The sequence below is a fragment of the Sorex fumeus genome, unplaced genomic scaffold (genome assembly GCF_029834395.1).
Source record: "Sorex fumeus unplaced genomic scaffold, SorFum_2.1 ptg000047l, whole genome shotgun sequence".
NCBI classification, from domain to species: Eukaryota; Metazoa; Chordata; class Mammalia; order Eulipotyphla; family Soricidae; genus Sorex; species Sorex fumeus.
This window is the reverse complement of record NW_026606104.1, coordinates 32338896-32365035: the sequence shown is the minus strand read 5'-3', so window position 1 is coordinate 32365035 and position 26140 is coordinate 32338896. Positions and strand designations below refer to the sequence as shown.

Sequence of the window (26140 nt, the reverse complement as noted above, 5' to 3'; positions counted from 1 at the left end):
CTTCTCATCAAATTTCACACTGCTCACAGTTATACTTATTATTGGGTGAAGATAGGTAGGGAAGAAAATGAAAAGTTTCCAGTTTAATTCCGCAGGTGTTTCTGGGGGACAAACTATAAGGATTCACCCTCAGGACAGTGAGAACACAGCAAACTCAGTGGGAACAACACTAGAAACCCACCAACTTTAATGAATGAAAACAGTAACACAGAAGGCTCAACCAGCAGCAACCAATTTAGTAAATCCTCAGACAATGACTTCAGAAACTTCATTGTAAGCATGTTTAAGGAGCTCAAAGAAATGACAACACAGGAGGTCAACAAAGCCCCCAAAATGTATGAGAGCCAGTATGAGAAAACAACACACAGGAATGAAGAGAATGGTCACAGTCCTCCCATTGTTCATCGATTTGCTCGAGCGGGCCCAGTAACGCCACCATCATGAGACTTGTTACTGTGTTTGGCATATCGAGTACCTCATGGGTAGCTTGCCAGGCTCTGCTGTGCGGGCGAGATACTCTTGGTAGCTTGCCGGGCTCTCCGAGAGGGGCGGAGGAATCGAACTCAAGTCGGCCATGTTGGCTGCATGCAAGGCAAACACCTTACCGCTGTCCTATATATACATATACATATATATATATGCAAGAAAATATATGAGCAGCAGAATAACAGAAGCTGAAAAAATCACGGCACTTTAAGATGAGATGATGAAATGTAGAAAACTAGAAAACAACAGAATATGAAAAAAATGTCTGGAAATAAATGAACAGCAGACCATATCACAGAAGTATAGGATGAGGTTAAAAGAAATAATATAAGAATTGTGAGAGTTCCTGAAAATCAGGAAGGTGAATTTTATGAAGAAACAATAATTAAAGAAATCATAAACAAGAATCTCAGAGTTGAGGAATACAGCACAGATATCCAAGAGGCCCTAAGGGACTCAGTGAAAGACTCAAATAGGAAAACTCCAAGACACATTATACTCAAAATGACAAAATCCAAAAATAGAGACAGAATAATAAAAACAGATTAAAAAACACAGAACTTACATACAAAAGAAATAGTGCACAGAGATCTATCAAATGAGACTGTGAAAGCCAGAAGAAAATGAAGGCATATAGTACAAAAACTCAGTGAAATGAAAACCTCACTCTATCAAGCATCATTTTCAGATTAGATAGGCAATGATTTAGGAACTCAGAGCTTTGAAACCAGTCTTGTAAGAAGAATTATAGGAGCCTCTTTAATATGTGGGACTTAAAGAAACAGGAGGTATCAACAAAAATCAAAGGCAACATAGCAGGGGAATTTACCCAAACACTTGAGTTTGGGTGAGGGTGAGAGGGAGAGGAGTTGGGATCTTCAGGGGAGGGAGACGGGTACACTGGTGATAGGTGTGGTTTCGGAATGATGTCTATAAGAAATTATTGATAGTATTGTAAGTCAAAAATTTTTTAAATAATAAAATTTTTAATAAAAATGAACAGCAAGACTAACTCTCCAGTACTTGGCCTTGAGTAGGGCATTCAGTCATGGTGCTTATGATTGTGCTTTACAAGATTAAAAAAGACTTACTGGGCCAGAGCAGTGGGTAGTGCCTTGTATGCAGCTGACCTGGGTTGGATCCCTGAAACTCCATATGGACCCTGAGGCCATGCCAGGAGTGACTCCTAAGCTCAGAGAAAACAGTTAGCCCTGAGTATAACCTGAAGTAGCTACAAAAACAAAAGAAAAAAACTTTTTAAAAAAAATTAAAAGCTTATTTATTTCTATCCTGCTAAAGAATTTTACACATTCACAATAATGAATTGATGGTTTCATTACATTTAATTTTTATACATCTGATCAGGTATGGTGTTTTTTTACACCCATAGAGATTTTTATTACAACCTTTTACTTATTATTGCAGACACTTTAGCAGTGTGAGTAGTATCTTCTAACATAGAGTTAAGATTCCCTTCCTTCAGATACAACACAATACTTTTATACTTCTATAGGTCTACTCAGAATTTCTCCTTCAATTTTCCTTAACTCTCTTTAGTCACAGTCACTGTCCTCCCGTTGTTCATCGATTTGCTTGAGCCGGCCCAGTAGTGTCTCCATTGTGACAATTGTTACCATGATTGGCATATAGAATACGTCACGGGTAGCTTGCCAGGCTTTGCCGTGCAGGTGAGATACTCTTGGTAGCTTGCCAGGCTCTCCGAAAGGGGCGGAGGAATCAAACTTGGGTTGGCCATGTTGGCCACTTACTTGCAAGGCAAACACCCTACCCACTGTGCTATCACTTCAGCCCTCCTAAATGTAGCCAAAACCCAAGATAAAGAAGAAACGTGGGTAGTAAGGGAATAATAAATGGTCTAAGTCATCAAAACTGAAAATTTGTCTATAGATCTGAGCTTACATTGGGGGCTGGGGATCTGTGGAACACTGCAGATGGACATGAAATCTCTGATGTTTGGTGTGGTGCTGGAATGGAATAGTATGATTAACAATATTATAAATCGACTTGTTCTCTCAAGCCATATTCTCCCTTGAACACATATTACTCTTTCTCTCCCCTCATGTCTAAGTAAATTTTGTTTATAAAAACGATTCTTCTGCCCCTCTCAGAGAGCTTGGCAAGCTACCTAGAGTATCCCACCCACATGGCAGAGCCTGGCAAGCTACCTGTGATGTATTTGATATGCCAAACACAGTAACAAGTCTCACAATGGAGATGTTCCTGGGTCCACTGGAGCAAAGCCATGAACAATCGGAGGACAGTGTTCAATTCCTCCGCCCCTCTCAGAGAGCCCGGCAAGCTACCGAGAGTATTCAATATGCCAGACACAGTAACAACAAAGTCTCCAATGGAGACGTTACTGGGCCCGCTCGAGCAAATCAACGAGGACAGTGTTAACAGTGCTAAAAATGATCTTGATCCACTTAAGGCAAGCAAAGAAACAATGTTGTAAACCCCAGTAACACAATAAAAATGACTTAAAACTTACATTGAAAACCTATTATTATATGCTCTCAAATGTGATACACATCATTTATGAATATCTGTGTACAGATTGTGCTTCCAGAAAAGTAAGCTGATGTTATCTCCTGTGTCTATGCAGAGGAATAAACTCCTTGTGTTACTTTCATGCGCATATTCAAATTTCTTAGTAGATTGCTGATTTTAAATAACTGTCACTTTAATACTGTTTTCTGAATTTAATACCTATGCATAGCTGAATAAGCATATGAATATGTGTTTAAGACTGTATAAAAATGTAAGTATATATAACCAAGTAGTTTCTTACAACTTTAAGAGTCCAGATGCTCCTATCAGGGATAGCTCTTACTTAATTCCATGATTAATCATGTAAGGAAACACATAATCTATTATTGAACTATACTGGGTAGAAAGGATGGCATTTCTGTAAAGTTTAATACCTTATTTTGGTCAAGACTCTTTGAGTTGTAAGTAACAAAAATTTACCTCCATCTAATTTAAATGAGAAATGGTCTTTGTTGGTTACTCCCTAGAGTTGTTTTGTTGATTTCTCACTGTGTCTTTTTTTCTAACCTATATTGGGGTGCCATTATTAGCTTATTCTATGTGCATGACAACACTTTCTGGTTCATTTACCTGTACTTTAGAAAATGGAAATCTTAGAACTACATTTCCCAGATTTCCCTGTAATTTAAAGTTCCCAAGTGGCATAGTTCTTCCTGAGGTGCTAGGTGGGTAATGAGTTTGCCACTGAGGGAAGAGAATGGTTTCCAGCAAGCTGGTGGAAGTGCTTGGCTTCTCACAATAGCTGTAGGGAACTTTTAGAGTTCAGTGGTCTGGGTGCCATGCTGGTTAAGACAGTAGCTTGTCAGTTTCCCGTAAGAGTATTGAGACAGTTGACTGATTTCTCCTTTATTGCTGTCGATGTGAACTTCAAACCAAATTCTCAAGACTTCTTGGAGATTCACTGAATTCACAAAATTTCTCACTCCAAAAAAGACTATTTTACTTAGAGAAGGTTTAACTGTATCCCAGAAAGTTAATGTTCCATAATGCCCCGCCCTGATGTTTCATAATTCCCCCCTAATGTCCCATAACTCCCTCAGTCTTAATAGACTCCTTACCAAAATCATAAATTACCCTTCCAAGCTTACTGCTGTCTTTGTGTGTGTGCTTGTGACCATTTCAACAGGAATCCAAACTTAGAATTCTAATATCGCTTTGAGGTTCATAGTATAGCTATCTCTTTTTCTCACTTACAAATTTCAACAAGTGGTAGTCCTCTTCTTAAACATTTCTTTAATTTATCTATTTTTCTTTAATATTTTTGCCCCATCCCATATAATTTGGGAAAGGGTATTAGAACCTTTGGCCAAGGAAAACGTTCTCCTGTCTAGTCTCATACTAGTCAGTCCATTCTTCATTCTTCCACCATTGTTATCCCTCACAGTGTTTTGTTTTATTTTTTGGAACAGGTAGTCAAATCTAGGGCCTCACTCATGCAAGGCAAGCACTCTACCACTGAGCTATATACAAGTTCTAGAGTTATCTTTATACTTCTAAATATAAACATGCCGTCTTTTTGATTAAATACATTAAATGGTTCCCACACCACTGCTGCAGTTTCAAGTTAGTCAAAGGGTATAAAACTAACAAAGAGCATATATTACAATGATTGGCTACTCTCCAAACCTATTTTCTCTTTTTCCTGAAAATATGACCACATTTCCAAACTCCTTTTCCAGTCATAGGACTTATTTACCAGTCAGAAAACTTTGTATATTGGTTCTGTCATTCTCTTAGGTAGCTCTTGATAGATAGCAAGCCACTTGGTCTACAATGTACTGTGATGAGCCTCATCTCTACTTCCTGTAATTTCTCCCCTTTTCTAGCTCACAAATCCAGACTTGTTCTCATGGCAGCAATAAGTTAAGAAAAAGCAGAATCATATATGGCATCTTCCTTTAGCTAAAGCAAATCACCAGCCAGCTCAGGCTCAAAGATAGGGAAACAGATTCTATTAATAAGAAAGGGGGGGGGAGTCACAACCATTTTTTGTAATGAAAGTAACACAGCTACTCACTAGATATTTGCTCTTCAAGGTAATTCCTCTGTGGACCTCATTTTTTTCAACTATAAAACAGAGGAAATAACACATATAACACATACTTTACGAACTAAGGTAAAGTTCCTAGCAGAGTGTTTGGCACATGGTAAGTACTCAACAATTCTTCACTACTTTTATGTTTCTCTTCTCCTTTGAATGTGGTTGATACAAGCTCAGGAAACATTTGTAGAACAAATTAACCATGCACCTGCCTCTAAGAACCAGCTAGAACAATGGTCTTTTAGTGGTTTGTCATGTTACTAGACCCAGCCCAAACCCACACTGCTCAAACTTGATCCCAGGCCCATCTGAAATCATCATGTCCAAGCTTGACATTGAGCCCTCTTAAAATATCACCTCCAGCTGTTCAAACATGGTCTGCATTCGGTATGTAAGGGCAGGAGAACATCATTTACATCCCTCTAAATACACTGAAAGGAGCAGTCTTTCCTAAAAGAGAATGTGCGTGAAGCTTGCTAATTAGGATATTTCAAACTCCCATTTACAACAGATCAAAAATCACCAAGAGTTATGCTAAGAAATCTGAAGCTAATTTGCTTTGTTTGTGTGGCACATTGATTGCATATCTAATGCCCTCCCTTGGGTGGGCCTTTCCACATTGAATCTTATCTTAGTAATTGGACTTGCTTTGAACAATGAAAGAGTAACAAACTTGATACAAAGATGGGCTGGGAATTATTTTTTTTCATTTTATTCTTTTATGAATGCTGGTTATAACTGAGAATATTCCAAAGTATATAAAGGATGAGGAGGAGAGTTAAATCACCAGCTAAGATTCTCAGAACAAATTAACCATATACCTGGCCAATGACCACAAACTTCTGACTGAAATCAGTCAAAATCAATCATGCATGTTGTTCATTTTAGAATTACCCAGTTAGTCCACTGACCTATTAGAAGTAAGTAAATAGTTATCATTTTGAGCCACTCTGGGGATAGTTTGTTAGGATAATAGTCAGATACAAATTTCTACCATGATTTTTATTATCAGTTCTATCACAGGCTCTTTGTCTTTTTTTCATTAGAAGGGGGGAAAAAAGGAATTAAGTTCATATCAATAACTCTAAACAAGAAAAAATATCAATTCTGAAATTAAATACCAGGGCTATTAAGCTGGCCAAACTGAGGGCGTTTGCTTCAAGTCCCAAAAAGACTTGAAGTGATTGAGTACTCGGAAATGCCACATCATCATACCATTTTAGAATTGTTTTAAAATGTGAGTCCCTTAGAGATGAAGGAGTGAAAGACTATGGAATTGTGGTTTGAATTGACATCAGGGAGACTTGATTACTCTCTTTTATATTTAACAGCATACTTGAATGATGATGACACTTAGCAGTACCCTGTCTCAGTTTACATGAGTGATCTACAGGTAGTATTTGAGTTTAATATGAATAGGAGACCACAAGTTCTTGTAAATCTTGATAATTATTCTTGTAAATATAATTTGTCTTAGGTTTTTAGTTACATAGTATATGTTAGAGTCTATTATATGACAAATACATGGAAGCCACAACATTAAAAAATTAGCAAATAACTGATGCTAAAGGGAAAAAATGATACTGAATTTACTTGTGATGAAGAAAATATTGACAATGAAATTATTTTTCTAATTATCTCTCATTCACACTAACATTTGGTTTACATGTAGTGAATGTGTGCCACCAGGGAAGGAAAGTGACCACAGATAATTCACAGAGTCACCAGTCTTTAGGTGCATAATTGAGAATTGACTGCTGGTCAGGTTCTAGAGGGCAGCTCTTTAGCTTAGTAATGCACTTGTACATTTTCATTCTCTTTTCCACTAAAACTCTAGATTTTCTCCTTTTTCCCTTTATCCATCTTTCTTCAATGCCTCACGTAACTCAAAAACTCTTTACCTCCTTTTGGATGTGTGTCTATGTCCACAGTAAGAGAATACAGAAATTCAGTTTTACTGTGGACACCCAAAGGTAAAGAATGTAAGATTTTCGATTTGCCCTGGCCTCTCTGGAAAGAAAGATGGCGGCCGCATGGGAGCCTTGTGGACAGCAGGTTTGAGCCGGGGGTGGGGGCGGCAGGGACCTCATGGGAAGGGGGGCGATCTGGTCCATCCATCATGCCCAACCGAGGTCACCAGCTGCCCCCCACGAGCGGTTCTCCGGCACGGCCACGACTCCAGAGCACAGAAACCAATCTCTTAACTATCTAACTTTTAATAGAAATACTTCCAGGGTTAATAAGTAAAATAGCAGAAATCCAAAACCGCGCGGCTGCGCAACATCATTTAATTCTTAAACCCAGCTGTAGAAAGCAAATCATTTCACAATGCTTTTTCAGCATGTCTGATTGGGGGGGGGGGGGGTCGTAAACTCTAAATAATAATGGTGCATCTTTTATTGAAACAATAAATCTAGTCAAAGTAGATAGAGTGTTAACTAGAACTCATCTACCTCACAGGAATTGGGAGGGGTGGGAGGTGGGGTTCTATTGGGGTTCGCGGGTAAAACTAAGTATTGGTAAAGGGAAATGAGTTTGATATTTACATGACTGAAACCTAAACCTGAAAGCTCTGTAACTTTTCCCACAGTGATTCAATAAGTAAATAAATTACAAAAAAAAAAAAAAAAGAATGTAAGATTTTCTATTCCTGGGGGGAGTAATTGGAATTTTTATATTCCCCAGCTTACGTGGAAGTCTCTAAAAGACATAATTTGCTTAGATCTTTTGTAACATCCTAAGGAACCTATTTCCAGTTACCTTACAAGATATTAATAAACACACGCAACATATAAAGTTATATATATATGCAATAAATCATGAGAAGTCAATATTTCTCCCCACCCCTTCATTTTCTCCCTCCCATTCCATCCAAACTGTAGAAGACAAAGCATTGAACTCTTTTCTAAGTATCTGGATTAATTTCTATTACATCTTTAAAGAAAGTATTAAAATTCATTATATTTTTACTTACATATTTATAACACTTGCCCAGTTTTAAGATCTAGATGACAAGAATCACTTCCTTCATTTTCACTTCCTCAGCCTAGCACAGCACTTAGCACATGTTAGATGCTCAATGAAATGAGAAACTGGATAGATGCATGAATAAGAATAAAATGCATCTTGATTCTCTATTATGACCAACTGATGCTGTAAGAATTTCTGTGATCAATTAAAAAGTCAGCTTTAGCTTCATGTCTAAAAGCTGCTGGATTTCACAACCTGTGTTAATATACTAAGACTGGATAATTATTTTATGTGAGAGACTGTCCAGAGCAAAGTAGAAAGATTAGTCAACCCTTGCTTCTACTCTCCAGATGCTAATAATATGAACACCACTTTACCTAACCCATACAGGATAACAATAATTAGAACCTCCAGATATTGCCAAAATGCTCCCCAAGCAGAAAGGGAAACTGCATTTTTTGCCCTTCCTGTTGGAACCCCTCATTTATAGGTGGGGATGGGCATTTTGGGGGAGCCAAATATCTGTCAAAATGACAACAGGACATCATGAGAACAAGGGATTCTTTAGTGAATTTGTAACACAACTCATGTTATATTTAAAGATATTTCATCGGTATTTCTCACCTAGCTCTTTTGTATCTGATTATCTGCTCATTATATCCCAAGTCCTTCAAGGAACAGATAATTTTTGTCCTGCAATGACTGTGAGTTTAGATCTATTGACGATCTGGGCTGGGGCACAAGCAGTATGTTGATGAATGTGGAGTCACAGTAGTTTTGTCATAGCCTCCATCTGCCCAGTATCCACATTCCCTTCTTGTAATCATGATTCCTCCCCAGACTGTATGCTGTCTTGCTGGAACAATCCACCAACATTCAGTATATACTCCTATGGCCCAGTGGAGGACACATTGACAGGCTAGTCAGACTCTCCTAAGAAGTTTAATCTTGGTTAAAGTGACACAAAGAGAAAAAAAATTGTTAGAGTCATCAATCCCAACCACAGCACCTGGAGCAACTTTTCCCTTTTCTCCACTATTGGCCTCCTTCCTGTCTTTCCTGAGATATGGTTCTTTATCATTTCCGAAGAGTATATTATTGGAATCAAAGAAATGTTTCTACTATTATATTAAATAGAATTATCCTCTGTTGCCAACATAGAGTCCCAATGAATTTCTCTCCCCAACCCTTCCATCCATGATTTGGTGACTAGGTCAGATTCTACCTCATCCTAACATGGGCCATCAACTATTACACCAGCATAAGTTCTATTTCATTATCTTATGAAACATATGTGATCAAAATAACCATTTAATAACTAAAAATAAAAAATAACAGTGCTTCAAATCATTCCCCAAATTGTTATTTAGCAGGATGAAGGTACATGGTAATAGTTTGACAGAGATGATTCCATTCATATACTATCCATCATAAGAAAAATTTCTTTCCTTCAAAATAAAGCAATAAATAGGATTTCCATTTTTATTTCTCCAAGTCTCATTTCTTACTACACCTGTACCTTTGTATTGTAAACACTAAAAATAGTATTTCTCTTAAAATTCTTCTTTAGAAAATTTACAAAGATGGCAGAAGTACTAAAAGAGGCTGCCTTCCTCTATTTAAGAGAAGAGAAAAGAAAACCCCACCTCCGTGCAAGCTTAACAGAGGCACAGCATTACAATTTCATGTCTCACCCGCTATTTCTCCTGAACAGGGAAGGAGATTGCAGGAGATCTGTAAATGATGGAATTGCATCTAAACCTAGCAGTGCCTGCAGGTTAAATTTTATTTATTTATTTATTAAAATTTAAAAAAAATCTGAATTGCCTTGGCAGAATCGGCATTGGACTTGAACAACTTATGTATAAAACTGCAAGCTTCAGACCTTTAGATTTTATGGCTTTGCATCTGCAAATGGAAAATAAGCATTGCTTTTTCAAATGCACAGGCAAAAGATGGGTAATGGAGCACACGGATTACTGGAGGCGAAGAGCTTAGGCGCCTTTGAATAATCAGCTTACCATTGTAGCTTTCTAGTTAGGTGAACTAAAATCTTCAACATCCATTTAAGTAAGTTTTTTTCTACGACCTTTAAGAAATAAAAAAAAATCTGATGGTAAGAACAGACATAAAAATATCCCAGGGTAATTTTGTTAGGATAAAAATTTTGTTTTACCTTCATTCTAATTTCAAAGTTTCATCTCTGCTTATCTGACCTAGGGAGAGTTCTAGTCCTTCCTCCACTTCAAAGATTTTTAAGAATCTACACTTGAGATGTTTTTCATACCCAGAACCAGTATTTGTGACCTTCAGGAGTCAGGAACTCTTCTGGTTTATACAGTGAGATGACAAAACATTCTCTCAGGCTATCAAGGGGGTTGTGGTCATATGCATGAACTTGAAACCAGCTACAGCTCCAAAGCACCAGATAATCATTGTGGTAATAGCTACAGTTCATAGTCTGAGCAAAGGCTGACTTTAGAAAGTACATGGAGATATGCAAAATGCAAGGAAAGTGGGACATCATCCTGAAGTTTACCTTGGTAATGAATGTGTATCAATTACCCGATTGCCAACTTATATTGATATTGATATCAAAAGTGAGAAGTGCACCCTCCTCTTTGCTTTTTAGGCCCTTGACCCGAAATTTCCTCTGGTGGAGTCTTTGCTCAAAAAGCCAATCAAGGCCAGCTAGAGAATGAGTATGTCTAGCAAATCTCTTCATGCTCAACCAGCCCAATTTGCCAAACATTTAATCAGAAAGCATAATCAAGCAGAAGAGTTTTCTAGACCCTTCTAGAAATGAAGATGAAAAAAGAAAACAAAGCTACCCAAATCACACAGAGTCTCTGATCCTGGCAGGGTCCCCGCTCTGCCTCCTGAGTGCCAGGTTTGCCTCCTGCTGCTGCTTTCCTGTTTGGCAGGGGAATATAGGTCTCTGGCAAATATGCTTTCAAATTCCCTGAACACAAATAACATAAAGAAAGACTGATGAGCAAAAAAAGAGGAATGGAGGGAAGAGAAATTAAAGGGCACATTTTCATTCTATTTCTCAACTTGGATTTATTTTGCCAAGCAAAAGAGGAGGAAGATTAGGAGAGAGGAGGAAAGAGAAAGAAGAACACAGGATGGAAAAGAGGAGGGGTGTTGAGCCAGGAGGAGGGGGAAAGGAAAGGAAAAGGAAGAAAGAAAAGGAAGCCAAAGGAGTACAGATGAAAAGAAGAGAATGGAGGAAAGGAAAGCCTTAAGGATAAGGCCCATTTTATTCACTTCTGCCTCACATTTGACTTTTGCCAGTCTCTAAGGGGAGATTTGCTTAGAAATAATCACTGGGACCACAAGGATAGCACAGAAGGTACCTTAGGATCCACCAACACTGGTTTGAATCCCAGCATCACATATGGTCCATCCTCAGCACCAGACCAGGAATAGCACCTGAGCACATAAGGGAGTGGCCCGGTCCCTAACCACATTGTGTGGTTTATGTTTTAAATACTTTCATGTTTTATTTCTAGATATGGAACTAGCCTCCTAAAACAAGTCCTCTCTTTCAATCTTGGCAGCCAGGTTTTAGAAAGAGGAGCCCCACTAGCTACTCAGCCTGGAACACAGGCCTATCCTAGGATACTGTTTATTCCATGGCCAGTAGAAGGAGCCCTCCACAGCAAGTGGAAAGTCACTGCCTTTTAGTACGGAGTCTCCAGAGGAGGTCTTGACTGCCAACAAAGTGATCTTATTGTTTTCCCAAGCATTTGTTCAACCTTAATAAATAATGATATTAGGTCTTAGGGGGAAAGAAGGAGAGAACTGCCAATAGGAGATTTAATTTGCTTCAATCAACCCCTCTTAGCATGCAGAGTCACACAGTACGGGTAAAAGAATTAATCTGTACCAGAAAGAAATGCCTCTTCGGTGTTATGAATCTAATTGCTTATGAGGCTGAGTCGGCAGTTTGCGTTTAGATATAGCTCTCGGGAATAAAAGTCACAAGATCAGGTTTCAAATGCAGTCTGAATGGTATACTTCATTGAATTTGGGGGCCCTGGACTACAAAGGGAATGGGATGCAAATAGAGGTGCTCTGCAGCAGTGTTCAGATGCCCCCATGCTGGCAACATTTGGGGAATGAATAAATAATCTTAGGCCTTCTGGGCTGTCCATGTAAGATGTTTCTTCCTGATTCCATTCTCTGGGATGGATTGTCAGGCCTGCCAATCATCTCTGGCACCCCTATTATACTTGGAAGATGTGTTTGCTCTGTGCATACTGTTTTATAATCCTCAGAGGTGGAATTTCATAGCCCAGCACTGCTTTTGCCTTTGACATTCTCCTAAGCAGGATTTATTGCTTCCAAGACAGATGTGACTTGAATCGATTATGCCTTTTAAACAGTCACTCTCCAAGCAGCCTCCAGGTTTTCTGGAATACTTTTTGCTTGACTTCATTCAACTTGCAAGCTGATGTCAGAGTATTTCATCATAATCCAATACTATTAAAAGTCTTTTGTGTATGGGACTGAGAAGACTATAATAATAATACCAACCAAGTTAAGGGTTGTGGTTACTACCCTTGAACAGCTTACTCTACAACACATAATCCTATCAGACGTCTATCAAGATCCTAAAATTCAGCCTAAATCAAAGGAAGTACATGGAAGTTATATTTATATTCTGTCGACCTCCCATAACTGATGATCTTAAAATATGAGGTAAGCACACTCATTCATCTTTAGAATTGAGGTCAGAACCAGAGTCAAAAAACATACTTGGGAAATAACCAAATTTCCAGAAGCTCTTTATAAAGTTCATTAAAATGAACATAGTTCTAGATACTTATATTAAATAAAAACCACATGATGCCTCTGGCCACCCCCTGCCCCCAATATAGGGTTCCTTTGCATTTTAAGCTTCACAATACTAATTTTATAGAGATTGTATTTCAGAGATGCTCTGAGCCTTTGGTGTTAGGTAACACAATTCTAATTGACTTCAGCCATGGACCTAGACTCATAATTACAAATAACATTTCACAAACTCGGTGGATTCAGAAGAAAATAAATGAGAGTGGTATTTTTAGACTAAACTAATCACAACCCACCTTATTCTATATTCATCTGCAAGATAAGGTTGTGGAATCTGTGAACAATGGGAGGCAAAAAAGAGTAGTTTCAACCCAGAACAATTCCTTCCTGTCTGAATTTTATGATCAGCCATGATCTTTCCCCAGTTACCTACCACAAAGAAATCCCAACCCACCTTCCTTTTAAAATATATGACAAGGATGAGGATATGCCCACCAATAGCCTCATCCCTTTCATCCAGTAACTAAGTGAGAGCATTCTGGCAAGCATTGATTTGGGATAGGGGAGAATGAGATAATAAAATACTCATACACAAAAACCTCATTATATAATATTTTATCCCATTCAATTAAAAAGAAAACAACAGAGACATTTTAATCAACACCACTAAGAACAAATGTTGTTGAGTGATTTCAGCATTTAGGATGAGAAAAGTATGTCATCAGTAACATCAAACATTTTTGAAATCTAGTTCTACGCATATATAAACTAACACGTGAAGGAGAGGGGAAGATGGATTGGTTTTTATACCCTTCGATTTGCAGAGTATCTTTCTAGATTCACTTAGATAGTTCCCTTGACTGCGGTGTTAGCTATAGGATTGAGTTCAGGCCTTGAGGAAAGCTGGCCTTTTCAAGAACAATTTGCTTTCTTTTATTTAGTAAATTGTTCTAAATCTATCCACCCCTTTTTTTCCCTCTGAGTTTTAAAATTGGCCCTTGTAGCTTCCATTCTCCACTAGACAGGTTCAGAGAAAATGAAGCTGAATGGGCAGCCCTTAAAAAGGGGGGGGAGGGGAAGGAGAATGGTGAGTAACAAAGGAAGGCTTTGCATAATGCAGGCCATCTCAGTAGAGGGGCACAAAAACCTTTTGGGAAGGCTTCAAACATTGACAGGTGAGAAATTCACAAAGCCCTTGCAGTTAAAGTCTTATTGGTACAAGATCCAGATTTCAGGATTGATTTAAAAAATAAAACATAAAACACCACCATGGTAGAAACTAAAGCTGCAGCACCGCAGTTCAAAATCGACACCAGAGTTCAAAATCGGATACACTGCACAACCCAGGAAACTGACAACCATTTGACCTCTCTGCTGTAGAACAGAAAACAAGCTCAGGAGGAAAGCTCCAGGGAAAACTAACACAAAATCATCAAACCCCAAACGCTTTAAACAGATCCCAAAGATGTAGGAATGACAATGAAATCTAGTTGAGTTTGGCTTAACTCACATCCGTGAAGTATTACCTCTCTTAAAAACACCCGGTGTTTTTAAATACCTAGCAACATATCTGGAGAGACCCACCAACAGGGGCAGAAGGATTAGATTATTTGAGAATATTTCAATCAAATAGTGCACAAGGAGAAACCTTGAAGAATAACATCTCAACAATAACATGCATTGAGCTAACTACCTTCTGTAATTAATTCATTGCTAGCATTTTTTTAAAGTGCTGATTCGCTTACTTGGTGGTGCATCAAATGTACCAAAATATTCATTAGTTACTCAGCGATGCTATTTGGGATAAGTATTGCTCTGCTCCAAAGCCTCTGCCAGCTCTGATGCCTGCCAAATTTGTATGCAAATGGCTCACTTTTCGAGGCTAATGGGAGATCTGTTAATCCTCAGAGACAACACATATATTATTCTTAAGCCCCATTACTTTGACTCAAAAACAAGCTGTTTCAATATAAAATCCCAAATAATAACTAATCAGAAATCCACTACCCAGTTTATTAGAATGTCTTTGACACAATTGTGTATCAGCATGGCAATTTATTAATGGGGTGGTAGTTGAACCACAACTCTAGTGTCGATTAAAAAAGAAAGCAAAAGAGAATATTGTAGTCTACATATATATATAATTTCAATAGTCATCTCTGTACCTGAGCATCCATTAAGAGATGCCTCATCAATATCATGGAACTCTTCAAAGTCTCCTTCTCAGAAGGTAGAAAAGGATCTTTGTCTTCCTCGAGGGCCTTCGACTTGGTGACAATAAAATGAGATATCTGGTCATTTAGGGTATGCAGTGATTGCACAGCTGCAAAGAAAGAGAAAGAAGGAAAATAAAATCATAACAGGTAACTGAGAAACTGGCTAGAATTCTCATGAGAGAGCACATACAAGGTATGAACCAAGCAGGTATCAAGGAACCAAGATGACCATACATCTCTTCAATATATGCAACATGTGCAAGACAGGTAACATACTTGTTGAATTCTCTCTAATGTCAAGTCTTTCTAAAGTACTTTGGGACAAAATCATGAGCAAAACCAACTGTGATGCCAGCCCTCATGGAGCATTCACTCCCATCTGGGAGTCTGGAAAGAAATAAGGTAACAAATACTACCCTGAAGATGACTTTGTCATAGTGTAAATTAAAGCCATTAACAAGGCATGAGAGGCCAGCCCTGGATTAGGTTTATATTTATGGTAATATAGTTGGCTATTTTGTCTCTAAACAGATGGCCTCTTATTAAGGTTTATGAAGAGACAGAAGCCGTGTTTCCAATCATTGGCACATGTGTGCTAGAAGGATTATTTTTTCTCTATGATTCACATAACATTTGCCATCTGACATGTCATTGATATCAGCATTTCACTTATTTTAGTGTCTACTTTCTCAACCAAGTGCTCTTAGTGAGAACAGAGATTTTACAATTATAACTAGTATAGTAACTACTAACTAGAATAGTGTAGCAAGTAGAACTGGTTCAATAAATATTGTTGAATTGATTTCCTTACATTCCTTGAATTAAAATTTCTTTCCTTAGAGGATTTCTCTAATTTTAAGAAAAATATGCATTTGCAAATCAAAAATAAGCAAACTCTAGAAAGTTTCTGCAAAGTCACTATAAAAAGGTAAAGGCCAAAAGGCCCTCCCGTTGATCGTCGATTTGCTCGAGCGGGCCCAGTAACGTCTCCATTGGAGACTTTGTTGTTACTGTGTCTGGCATATCGAATACTCTCGGTAGCTTGCCGGGCTCTCCGAGAGGGGTGGAGGAATCGAACTCGGGTCGGCCATGTTGGCCGCTTGTAAGGCAAACGCCCTACCCGCTGTGCTATCGCTCCAGCCCAAAGTCACTATACTAGCTATATATATGTAAGAGTAAAAAATTTATTACCATCAAGAAAATAAATATGCAACCAAATAACTGAGGACTTCTGCCTCTGACCATGAGAAAGAGCAAGAATTCAGATTGTCTGCTTGCTACAAATAACTAAAAATGAGAAAGTGTCATACAAACTGATTTGTATGCAGATTATGGGAATGAGGGATTTTTGTAGTATTATGATTCTACAGGGGGGAAAAATAGAATGGAGGTATAGTTCAGCAGGCAAGGCATGTGGCTGATTAGGCCTCATCCCAGACACCACATACTGTCTTTTGATGAAAACCAGAAGTGATCCTTGACCACAAAAGCAGGAGTAAGCCAGGAGCACAGCCAGCAGGTGTGGTCCACAAACCAAATAAATTCAATCTTAGCACCAGGCATTCTGCAAGGAAGTGATGTCTAGATTTCAGCACAGAGAAGAGGTGTTCCCAAAGAGTTCTTCATTCTTCCTAATTGGTGATTAGATCAGAAAGGCTGAGTCAGTTAAAATTTGCCAGAATACTGAAGGGGAAGGAATTATGCAAAAATCTCCAAAAATCTGTTTAGGGATTTCTTTGAAACATTGGCTTACTTTCAATCCATTATATGGGTAGAATGAAAATCTATATGAATGTCCTGAAAGGGAAAAATCCAATAGTAAACAATTATGGAGAAGCCATAAATTAAACAGTTCTAAGAGAGCTCACAGGGCAATCAATTATTTGCATGTTCATCAGTCAAGGTAGAATGGCAGAGACTTCAGAGGGTCTGGCTCTTTGGAGTGACACTGAATTTATAAATCCTGTGTATATATTCTCTCTATCTTAACAAGAAGGTTTGCGCCCACTGAACTACAAGGGAAACTATAAGTGGAAACTATAGGAGAAGTATAAGGGAAACAAAGAGGCATTCAGGGATCAACCTGGGATCCAGACCAACTTCTGGATAGCTCAGGACACCTTTTCTACCATCATCAAGCTTTCTTCTCCCCTACTTTCAAGCATGTGGATATAATATCCATGAAGCATTCCTTTTCCCCCAAAGTCATTTGGAAATAGTATATATGGATCTAAGCTCCACAACAGGTTGCCTATGTTAGACTTATATAACAGGGTTATATATTCATTTGGTACCCCTCTATTTCCACTTCTCTACTTCTGGTTTGTGGAAAAATCCAAAACCCTCTTGTTTTTATGGTAAAAGTAACCCATTCCCAGGCCCTGGGGGTGGGCACAGAGTCCAGAACTGTCCGATTCAACCATTTTACAACCTGGCAGCAGAGGTTTCACAGAAGAGGACATGTATCCCAAACATGATGAGTACGGCTTAATCCCAGAACTACTGCTAAATATGGTTAACTTAAAGTATGATTAATTGTCTCTTTCAGTTAAGATTTTTTTACACTGATGAAAATTTCATAACAGCTGGTGGTCTTTGATATTGTCATTTGAGGAAGCACTGCCTGAGAATAAAATCAACCAAATCGAAGAGGCAAATATTGCTTACAGAGAAGAAAAGAGATTCTTGACCAAGCCCTTACATGATCAGCATTCAACCACAGACTTCTCAATTAAGAGAGTCGGTAAATACCCTTCTTTCAATTTGTCCATCTGGGTTGGGGTTCTGTCTTCTGTAATCAAGAAGTCCTGATTGCTGTAAAGAAGTCTGTACTTCCCTTCATTGCAGTAGTTATTTATGCAATAATTACTTTAATGTCTGCCTCCCTTTGTAGTAGATTAAAGATTATCTTAAATTTGGGATTTTTAATTCTATTGAATCTTACTGGCCTTAGTGACAGAGTTGACCGATGTCAAGAGGAAAAAGAAAATCTACATGAATGTCCTAAATGTCCTGGGATTTTTAAAGCTGAGTCATAAGAAACCATCTACTCATAACTTGGAATATGTGCTCTGGAAGAAGTCAGCAGTCAAATAAGAAATTCTGATTATCCCCAGATTACCATACTTAGGGAAAGCCACATGCATAAACCATGTGAAGAAAGAAAGAGATATGCCCAGTCAGCCTCCATTCTCCCAATCATCCAGTCAGCTCAGGTTCCAGATGTTTGAGTGAAGAAGTCACCTTGACTATCGCAATCCCAGAAGACATGCTGCAGAGATCTTGCCACAAACCACATCTCAGATTCAAGATTTTAGCCCTCTTTCTCTCCCACTCCAGTCATCCCAGATAGAGCCACAGTCACTCTGAGCAGAGAATAACCTCCCCATTGTACTACCCAGAGTCCTGAATCATTGTACTTTGAGCATAGAAGGTATTCCTTTGTATTACTTAGCTTAGAGATAGTTTTTTTTAGGTAGCAACAGATTATTTTAGGCAATTAATATCTCATGAGTTCCAATAGTGCTTTTTCCACGTCATCAATATTTCTAGCTCTAAATATAGTAGTTATGTACACTTGAATAAGTATTTTTTTTCAAAAGGAAAACAAATAAAGGAAAAATTCAACTTCACTATACTTTGTCTCTTCCACCGCTTTATCATCCTGGAATCAGGTGTCATTCAAGTTGTTCCATGTTCAGTTTATAAAACTGCAAATGGAGAACACTGTTCATAAAATGAATGATAGATTACAAAATGAAGAACGATGTGTATATGCTTTCTTACCTAGCTGAGTAGGGTTATTGAGTCATACAAAATAAGTTTCTTTGATTGGTGGACCTGAATGTAAAGTGTTGTTAGCTTTATTTCATGTTATTTTAAAGTAACATATAGTTCTATAGCAGGCATGTATGTATATATAAAGTGCATATTGTATACTGATATTCACTGTATACTGATGAGTACTTATTTGGATTTCAGATAAGTGTGGTACTTTCATGGGTTGGCAGAAGAAAGAAAATAGTTTCAACATTTTGTATCATTAGCAAAACTAGAAGGTTACACATAAATTTTTTTAATGTTTTCAGAATAAGAATAACTGCTAACCATACTGTGTCCATGTTTTTATAGATCAGATGAAGTATAGAACATGAAATAATAATATGACCCTAAACACTCATTTTATGCAGATAAGTCCAGATGTCACTGAGATGGGCTATTGTACATTTTTTATAGAAAAATATGCCAAATGAATCATATCATTGGCCACAGTCTTCCCACAAGAAGCTCCGCAGATTTTATGATCTTGTCATTTATATGGTCCATAGATATGAACTAATGATCAAATTTATTCCTACATGTTAAACAACCTTTGCTTTCCGTGTATCTCAAATTCTGTGATGTATTTTGCATTAAAATGCTCACAAGTTTCCAGTTCTTGCTTTAATATGGTCTCATTAAATAAATGAAGCCTAAATAATTCAGGTATTTCCCCCAGTTGTTATAATAAAACTCATTCTGCAAGTCAAAAGTTGATGCTGGAGGCGAGAATGTGGAGAAATTGAAATCCTCTTGCATTGTTGGTAGTAATGTAAAATGGTGCAGCCACTGTAGAAAGGGGCTTGGCAGATTCTCAATCAGTTAAATTTAGAATTTCCATATGAACCAGCAATACTATTCTTGGCTATTTAGCCAACAGAATTGAAAACAGGTGTTTCAGTAAACAATTGTCCATGATGCTTTTCATGACACTCTTCACAATAGCCAAAGGTGAAAACAACCCAAATGTACGTCAAATGATGAATAGATAAAGAAAAAGTAGGATATCCATGTAATGGAATATTATTAGGCCATAAAGGAATTAAATACTAAGAACATGGAAGAAACTGCAAACATTTTGCTAAGTGCAAGAAGAACAGTCAGAAAAAGCTACTTATTGTCTTGTTCTACTATGTAAAATGTTCTGAACAGGCCAATTCACACAAACAGAAAGCTAGTTAGTGATTGCTCAAGACTAAGGGAAATAGGTGCAAATGACTGCTTAATGGGTATTGGGGTTCCTGATATTTCCTAGAAAATATTCTGGCAATATAAGTGACAGTTTCTCAACATTATGGATTTACAAAATCCCACTAATATGTACATTTTATTCTGGTTAAAATGTCAGATTTTTAAGTCATGTCTATTTTATCACATATTTTTAAAAAGTTGGATAGACAACTCAAGATCATATACCTTAAAATAGTAGTTGATATTAGAATGTTCTCCCAGAATCAAAAGGGGAATAGTCCTTGGCATGTGAAGTGACCATTGACTCTACAACTGTGGCCTATCTTATGGCAAAATAAGAACAGGACTCTGTGTTCCATTGGCACCTGCAAAAGGTATGAATATATAAAAGATATATATTCTGGGACTTATTTTAAAGTAGGCAATAAACCCTTAGGTCAAGGAGTCAAAATGCTGATAATTGACTCCTCCAAATAAATTTGCAAAGGATCCGCGATTTAGGAGTCAAGTTGTTGGTGGTAAGAAACAGATTCAGTTTAGATTCAGAGTGACAATGCAGCAGAAATGACAAGGCCAAGACAAAACGTGTGTTTAATGGGACAAATGTATGTCAACTGATGAATGGATAAAGAAAATGTAGAATATCCATGTAATGAAATATTATTAGACCATAAAGGAATTAAGTGCTAATAACATGCAAGAAAACAGGTGAGGTAGTGACTAGATTAGGCCTGATGAACATTTTTGAAATGTGTGAACTTTGAAGTCAGATGTCCCTCTGTTACAAACTGTGTAAATTGGAGAAATAACTCCCCCTTCCTGGGCACCATTTTTCTTATCTGTCACATGGAGATAAAACTATGTTCACTTCACAGCGAAGTTAAAAGTCATTAAGTACTTAGCATAGCACCTGGCCTATAGTTAGCACTTAGTGATGCTAATCAGCTGTCATCATGAATTAAAACTGAGCCTCCTGCTTAATTCCTTTAAGTGCTGAGCAGGGTCTAGACCTGATATGACCCTCAAAGTCTACCTGTTACTTTGGGCAACTCTGGAGAATTCCCATGGGAGCAATGGATACCTTCTGAGAACCAACCCGGTCTATTCTCATAAGCTCCTATGTTTGCCCAGTTTATGTGACACCCTTTGTAGCCCTTTCTGTTACCTCCCAGTCAAGGAGACCTATCTTAAACTGGCCAGAGTTCTCAAATGTGGGGAAGCAGAAGGAATTTGAATAATACAAAGCATATTATAATATATAAGCCTACATTAAAAAGGCAGTTTGAGAGGCAAAAAGATGAGAGTGACTGAAAAGGGAGGAATCCACAGAGCAGCCTATGGCCTGCTACCTCTCCTATGTATGGTTTCATTTAATCTCAAAACCAAACTACCTCCTGACCATAACGGCATATGATATGTTTCCTCCCATTTTGTGTGAGTATGTGTGTGTATGTGTGTGTGTGTGTGTGTGTAGCTCTGTGTGTGTCTGTGTGCATATACATGAAGGGGCAGAGATCGTGGGGTGGGGACAGCAGGTCTTGGTGGATGGGGGGAAGGGGAGGCGGGCCACAGCCAGCAATACTCAGGAGCCACTCCTGAGTCTGTGCTCAGAATTCACCCCTGGCAGGGTATGATAAAAATAAGGTAATCTGCATATAATTCAAGCACCTTCCCCTTTGTACTATCTCATAAACCCATTTTCTCCTTTTTGGAAGCTAATGAGTTGGTTTTTGTACCAAAGGAATCCTGCTTAAGGCAAGTGCCTACTATTTTTTATACTATTTACACCTTTTATTTCTCAAGGCTTCCAGATTGTACAATAACATCTATGCTATTTTCTTTCTTTAATTTTTTATTGAATCACTGTGAGATAGTTACAAAGTTTTCATGTTTGAGTTTCTATCAAATAATGATCAAACACCCATCCCTCCACCAGTGTACATTTTCCAACACCAATGTCCCCACTATTCCCCCATCCCTCCCCTCCCCCTGCCTGTATGGCAGACAATTTATCCCATACTCTCTCTCCACTTTTGGGCATTATGGTTTGCAATTCAGATTCTGAGAGGCTATCACATTTGATCCCTTATCTACTCTCAGTACACATCTCCAAACCCAAACGATCCATCCAACCATCATTGACTTAGTGATCCCTTCTCTAAGGGATCCCTTCTCTTCCATCTGCCTTCTCCCCCAGCTCATGAGTCAGGCTGCCAACCATGGTACAATATTCCTGTTCCTGTCTCTACTGTCATTGAGTGTCAGTCTCATATTATGTTCTTTTATATTCCACAGATGAAAGCAATCATTCCATGTCTGTCCCTCTCTTTCTGACTCATTTCACTTAGCATAATACTCCCCATGACCGTCCACTTATAAGGATATTTTATGGTTTCATCTTTCCTAACAGCTGCATAGTATTCCATTGTGTAGATGTATCAAAGTTTCTTTAACCAGTCATCTGTTCGCGGGTACTTGGGTTGTTTCCAGATTCTGGCTACTGTGAACAGTGCTGCAATGAATATACAGGTGCAGATGTCACTTCTACTGTGCTTTTTGCACCCTCAGGATAGACTCCCAGAGGTAGTATTACAGGGTCATATGGAAGATCAATTTCTAGGTTTTGAAGGAATGCCCATATTGTTTTCCCAAAAGGGTGGAACAGTTGGCATTCCCACCAACAATTAAAGAGAGTCTCTTTCTCCCCACATCTGCACCAGCACTGGTTGTTCCTGTTATTTTTGATTTGTGCCAGTCTCTGTGGTATGAGATGGTATCTCATTGCTGTTTTCATTTGTATCTCCCTGATGATTATCGATGTGGAGCATTTTTTCATGAGCCTTTTGGCCATTTTTAATTCTTTTTTGAGGAACCTTCTGTTCATTTCTTCTCCTCATATTTTGATGGTGTTGGAGGTTTTTTCTTGTACAATTCTACTACTGTCTTTTATATCATGGATATTAATCCACTATTAGATGGGTATTAGGTAAATATTCTTTCCCATTCTATGGGCTCTCTCTCTCTCCATGTATTTTGGTCACCAATAATAGCTATGCTATTTTCTTAGGTTGCTGTTTTCCATCACCTGCTTGAGTATGTGATAATAATAATAGAAATATCATCATCACTAATAATGATAGTGACTATATTTTTGTTTGGGGGCCACACTTGATAGTGCTCAGGGTTTACTCCTGGCTCTGCACTCAGGGGTCATTCCTGGTGAGGCTCTGGAGACCCTATGTAGGGCCTGGGATTGAACCTGGAGTCAGCCACATGCAAGGCAAGCACCCTACCCACTGTACTTGGTGCCAGACCCATAGCTGATATTTATTTTACAACACTTCACCCAACATTTGGTATGCATTTATTCTCCTTACAAATCACACTCTTAATACTATTGAGTCCATCTTTCCATCAAGGAAACTGAGGTTCAATAGTAACTGAACCACAAAAGCAACACAGTCACATAGCCACAAATCTATGGAAGGTTCTATGGCCTCCTGGTTCTCTATGCTGGACTGGATACCTCAAACTGGGTGAAATATTACAACACATTAGAGCGACCCAGAAATCTACAAAGCACAGATCCTAAGATCCCAACAGTTTTTGTATTCAAGAAACAACATCCTGTGGCTGTAATTGATATTGTTTCTAACCATTATGATAATAAAAATGTTTCATACCTGCCAATCTCACCCAGTTCCTTTAGAAACAGAACAGAAAGCTATTTTCATTGGAATTGAGCCCTGGGTACTCTCCTGCAATCTCACAGCAGAGGATTACTGATCTGCACAAAGATAATAGGTGCTTTCACTTTCAGTGACTCCCTCCAAGGGTCTACTAGGAGATCAAGAATTCTCCATCATGTAACTGGTCACACCTAACACCTAGACAGACTCTAACTCTAAACTGTTCTATTTTTCTCTTTATGTTCAGTCTCCCAGTGACGCCAAACTCCACTGCAACTTAATAGATGTTTCTACAAAATGCATGACAATAAGCCACGGTGTGAGAAATAGATTCGGACACACTGTATAGCCAGAAACTTGCCTGGGCATAACACTGAGATTTTCTTGTGAATGTCATTGTCCAAATAAGGACTCCAGCAAGAAAATGGACTCTCACTGGGGAGGAGGAAGTGGAGTCAAGGACATGTTAACCTTCTGGGACAGAAGATTAAATATCCTAACTGTGGTCCTGATGGAATGTGCTCCCTATTGGCAGGAGGCTAACTTGTTACACTCCTGGAGCCAATTAATTTCCTGAAATAAAGCACAAGGCCACCACACCTTTGACAGGTCAATGTGGTTCATAGCTGATAGACATCCTAAGCTTTCTTAAAGTTTCCATGCCTTGATTCCAGCCTGGATCTCTACCTTGACCTCTGCTCTTCCTGACTCCCTTATTTCTCTAAATTCCATTTTCCAGATGTGCCTGGATTCTATCTTTACATTCTGTGTAAGAACTTAGGCTCATTTTTAAAAAAATTTAGACTGGCATTCCTCCACGCTGAGATGGAAATGATTTCTGTGCCCCGCTCCCCACCACTGCCCTTGGTGGTTAAAGGGGGGGACATTTTTCTATAAGATAATAAACATGAAATATGGAACACAGGGCAAAAATCACATGAGATTTTGACATAAAACACAGGATTTCAAACAAGTTTCCTGCATTTAGGACTTTGGGGTTCCCAGCCCTCCCCCTTTTGGTTATATTTTGATAGGACAGTTTAGGTATCTGGAAAAGGACCAGGATGTAGCACAGATATAGCACTCCATTTTAATCCCTGGGACCCCCTGCAACACTGAATACCTCTGAAGGCCTGACTACCACTCAGGTGTCCTGAAGACCTCTAATACTCAAAACTCAAATAGCTTTGCATCCTCAAACCTTTTGATCCCATTGAATAAGTATCTCTGGCTGTGGCCAAGTCCCCTGAGCACTGATTAGGATCTCACCCAGTCACCACCAAAAAAAAAAAAAAAAAAAAGTCCTTAGGTCTAAAAATATCTTGCCTCTTTCACATGGTTCATAGGAGGATGTGGCCCTTAGTTCTTCACACAGAATGTGCAACTTACTCTAATTTGTTCATAAAATAATTGTTTTAAGTCAAATTTAAAGAACTTTAAAATGTAAATATGTTTCCCAGTGTGCAAAGCCATAAACAAATCAAATCTAAGTAATAAAAGCACAGAATGCATTTTAATACCAGAAAATATTTGCAATTAGCATGTCAATTGTAGCTAAATCAGTATTGCTAAAATGCTGGAGAGGGCTTATGAAGTCTGTTATAATTCTATAGTAGTAGAGTATGGATTTATGAAACATTTTATTATAATAATAATAATGAGAATTCTGATTTACTCTTAGCAATATTGTAGTAATACCGATTTCCCATCATAATAAAAACAGCAGTTCTGTTTACTGAATACAAGCTATATCCTTTTTCCATGTTTTAGGATCATGGTATGTGATGTTATTCGTCGATTGCCTCGAGCAGGCCCCAGTAACGTCTCTTTCATCCTAGCCCTGAGATTATATTCAAGGCTCTTTAGGAGAATGAGACCCATCATTGTTACTGGTATTTGGCATATTTGGTATGCCACGGGGAGTTTGCCAGATTCTGCTCTGTGGGCAGGCTACATTCGATAGCCTGTAAGTTTGGAGTCGAGCATCCTCCACCCAAATCCTCCAAATTCCAGTAGGCGGGGGTCACACCCACCACCTGGCCCCCTGGCGCCGTGTAATCCCATCAACGGCCCAGACTCAGAGACTATAAAATCCAACTCCCGGACAAGAACAGTGCAGTCTTCTGCCCCCGCGCCTGGCTGTTCCTCGCCGAGGCCCCTTGGAGGGGAGCGGGTTGAGCTTTCCTCCCCGCCCCGACCAGGGCTACGGCAGCCGAAGACCTCCAGGACCAGCCACCACCACCATGTGATGTTATAATTCTTACAAAACCTAGATGAGGGTGATCGCATGACTTGTATTTCACAGATGAGGAACTTGAGGACAAAAATGACTTGAGAAATTCACATAGTATATCTAGAGC

At 38.6% G+C, this 26140-nt stretch overlaps 1 protein-coding gene across 3 annotated transcripts in view; it reads right to left on the bottom strand.

Annotated features, from left to right (window-relative positions):
* KAZN (kazrin, periplakin interacting protein) overlaps nt 1-26140 on the bottom strand; it is a 1209760-nt gene that overhangs the window by 896072 nt on the left and 287548 nt on the right. For all 3 annotated transcript variants that reach the window (XM_056122674.1, XM_056122677.1, XM_056122678.1), the window contains exon 2: nt 15031-15188. In XM_056122674.1, the coding sequence (XP_055978649.1) occupies nt 15031-15188 (158 nt within the window). The remainder of the gene's footprint in view (nt 1-15030; nt 15189-26140) is intronic.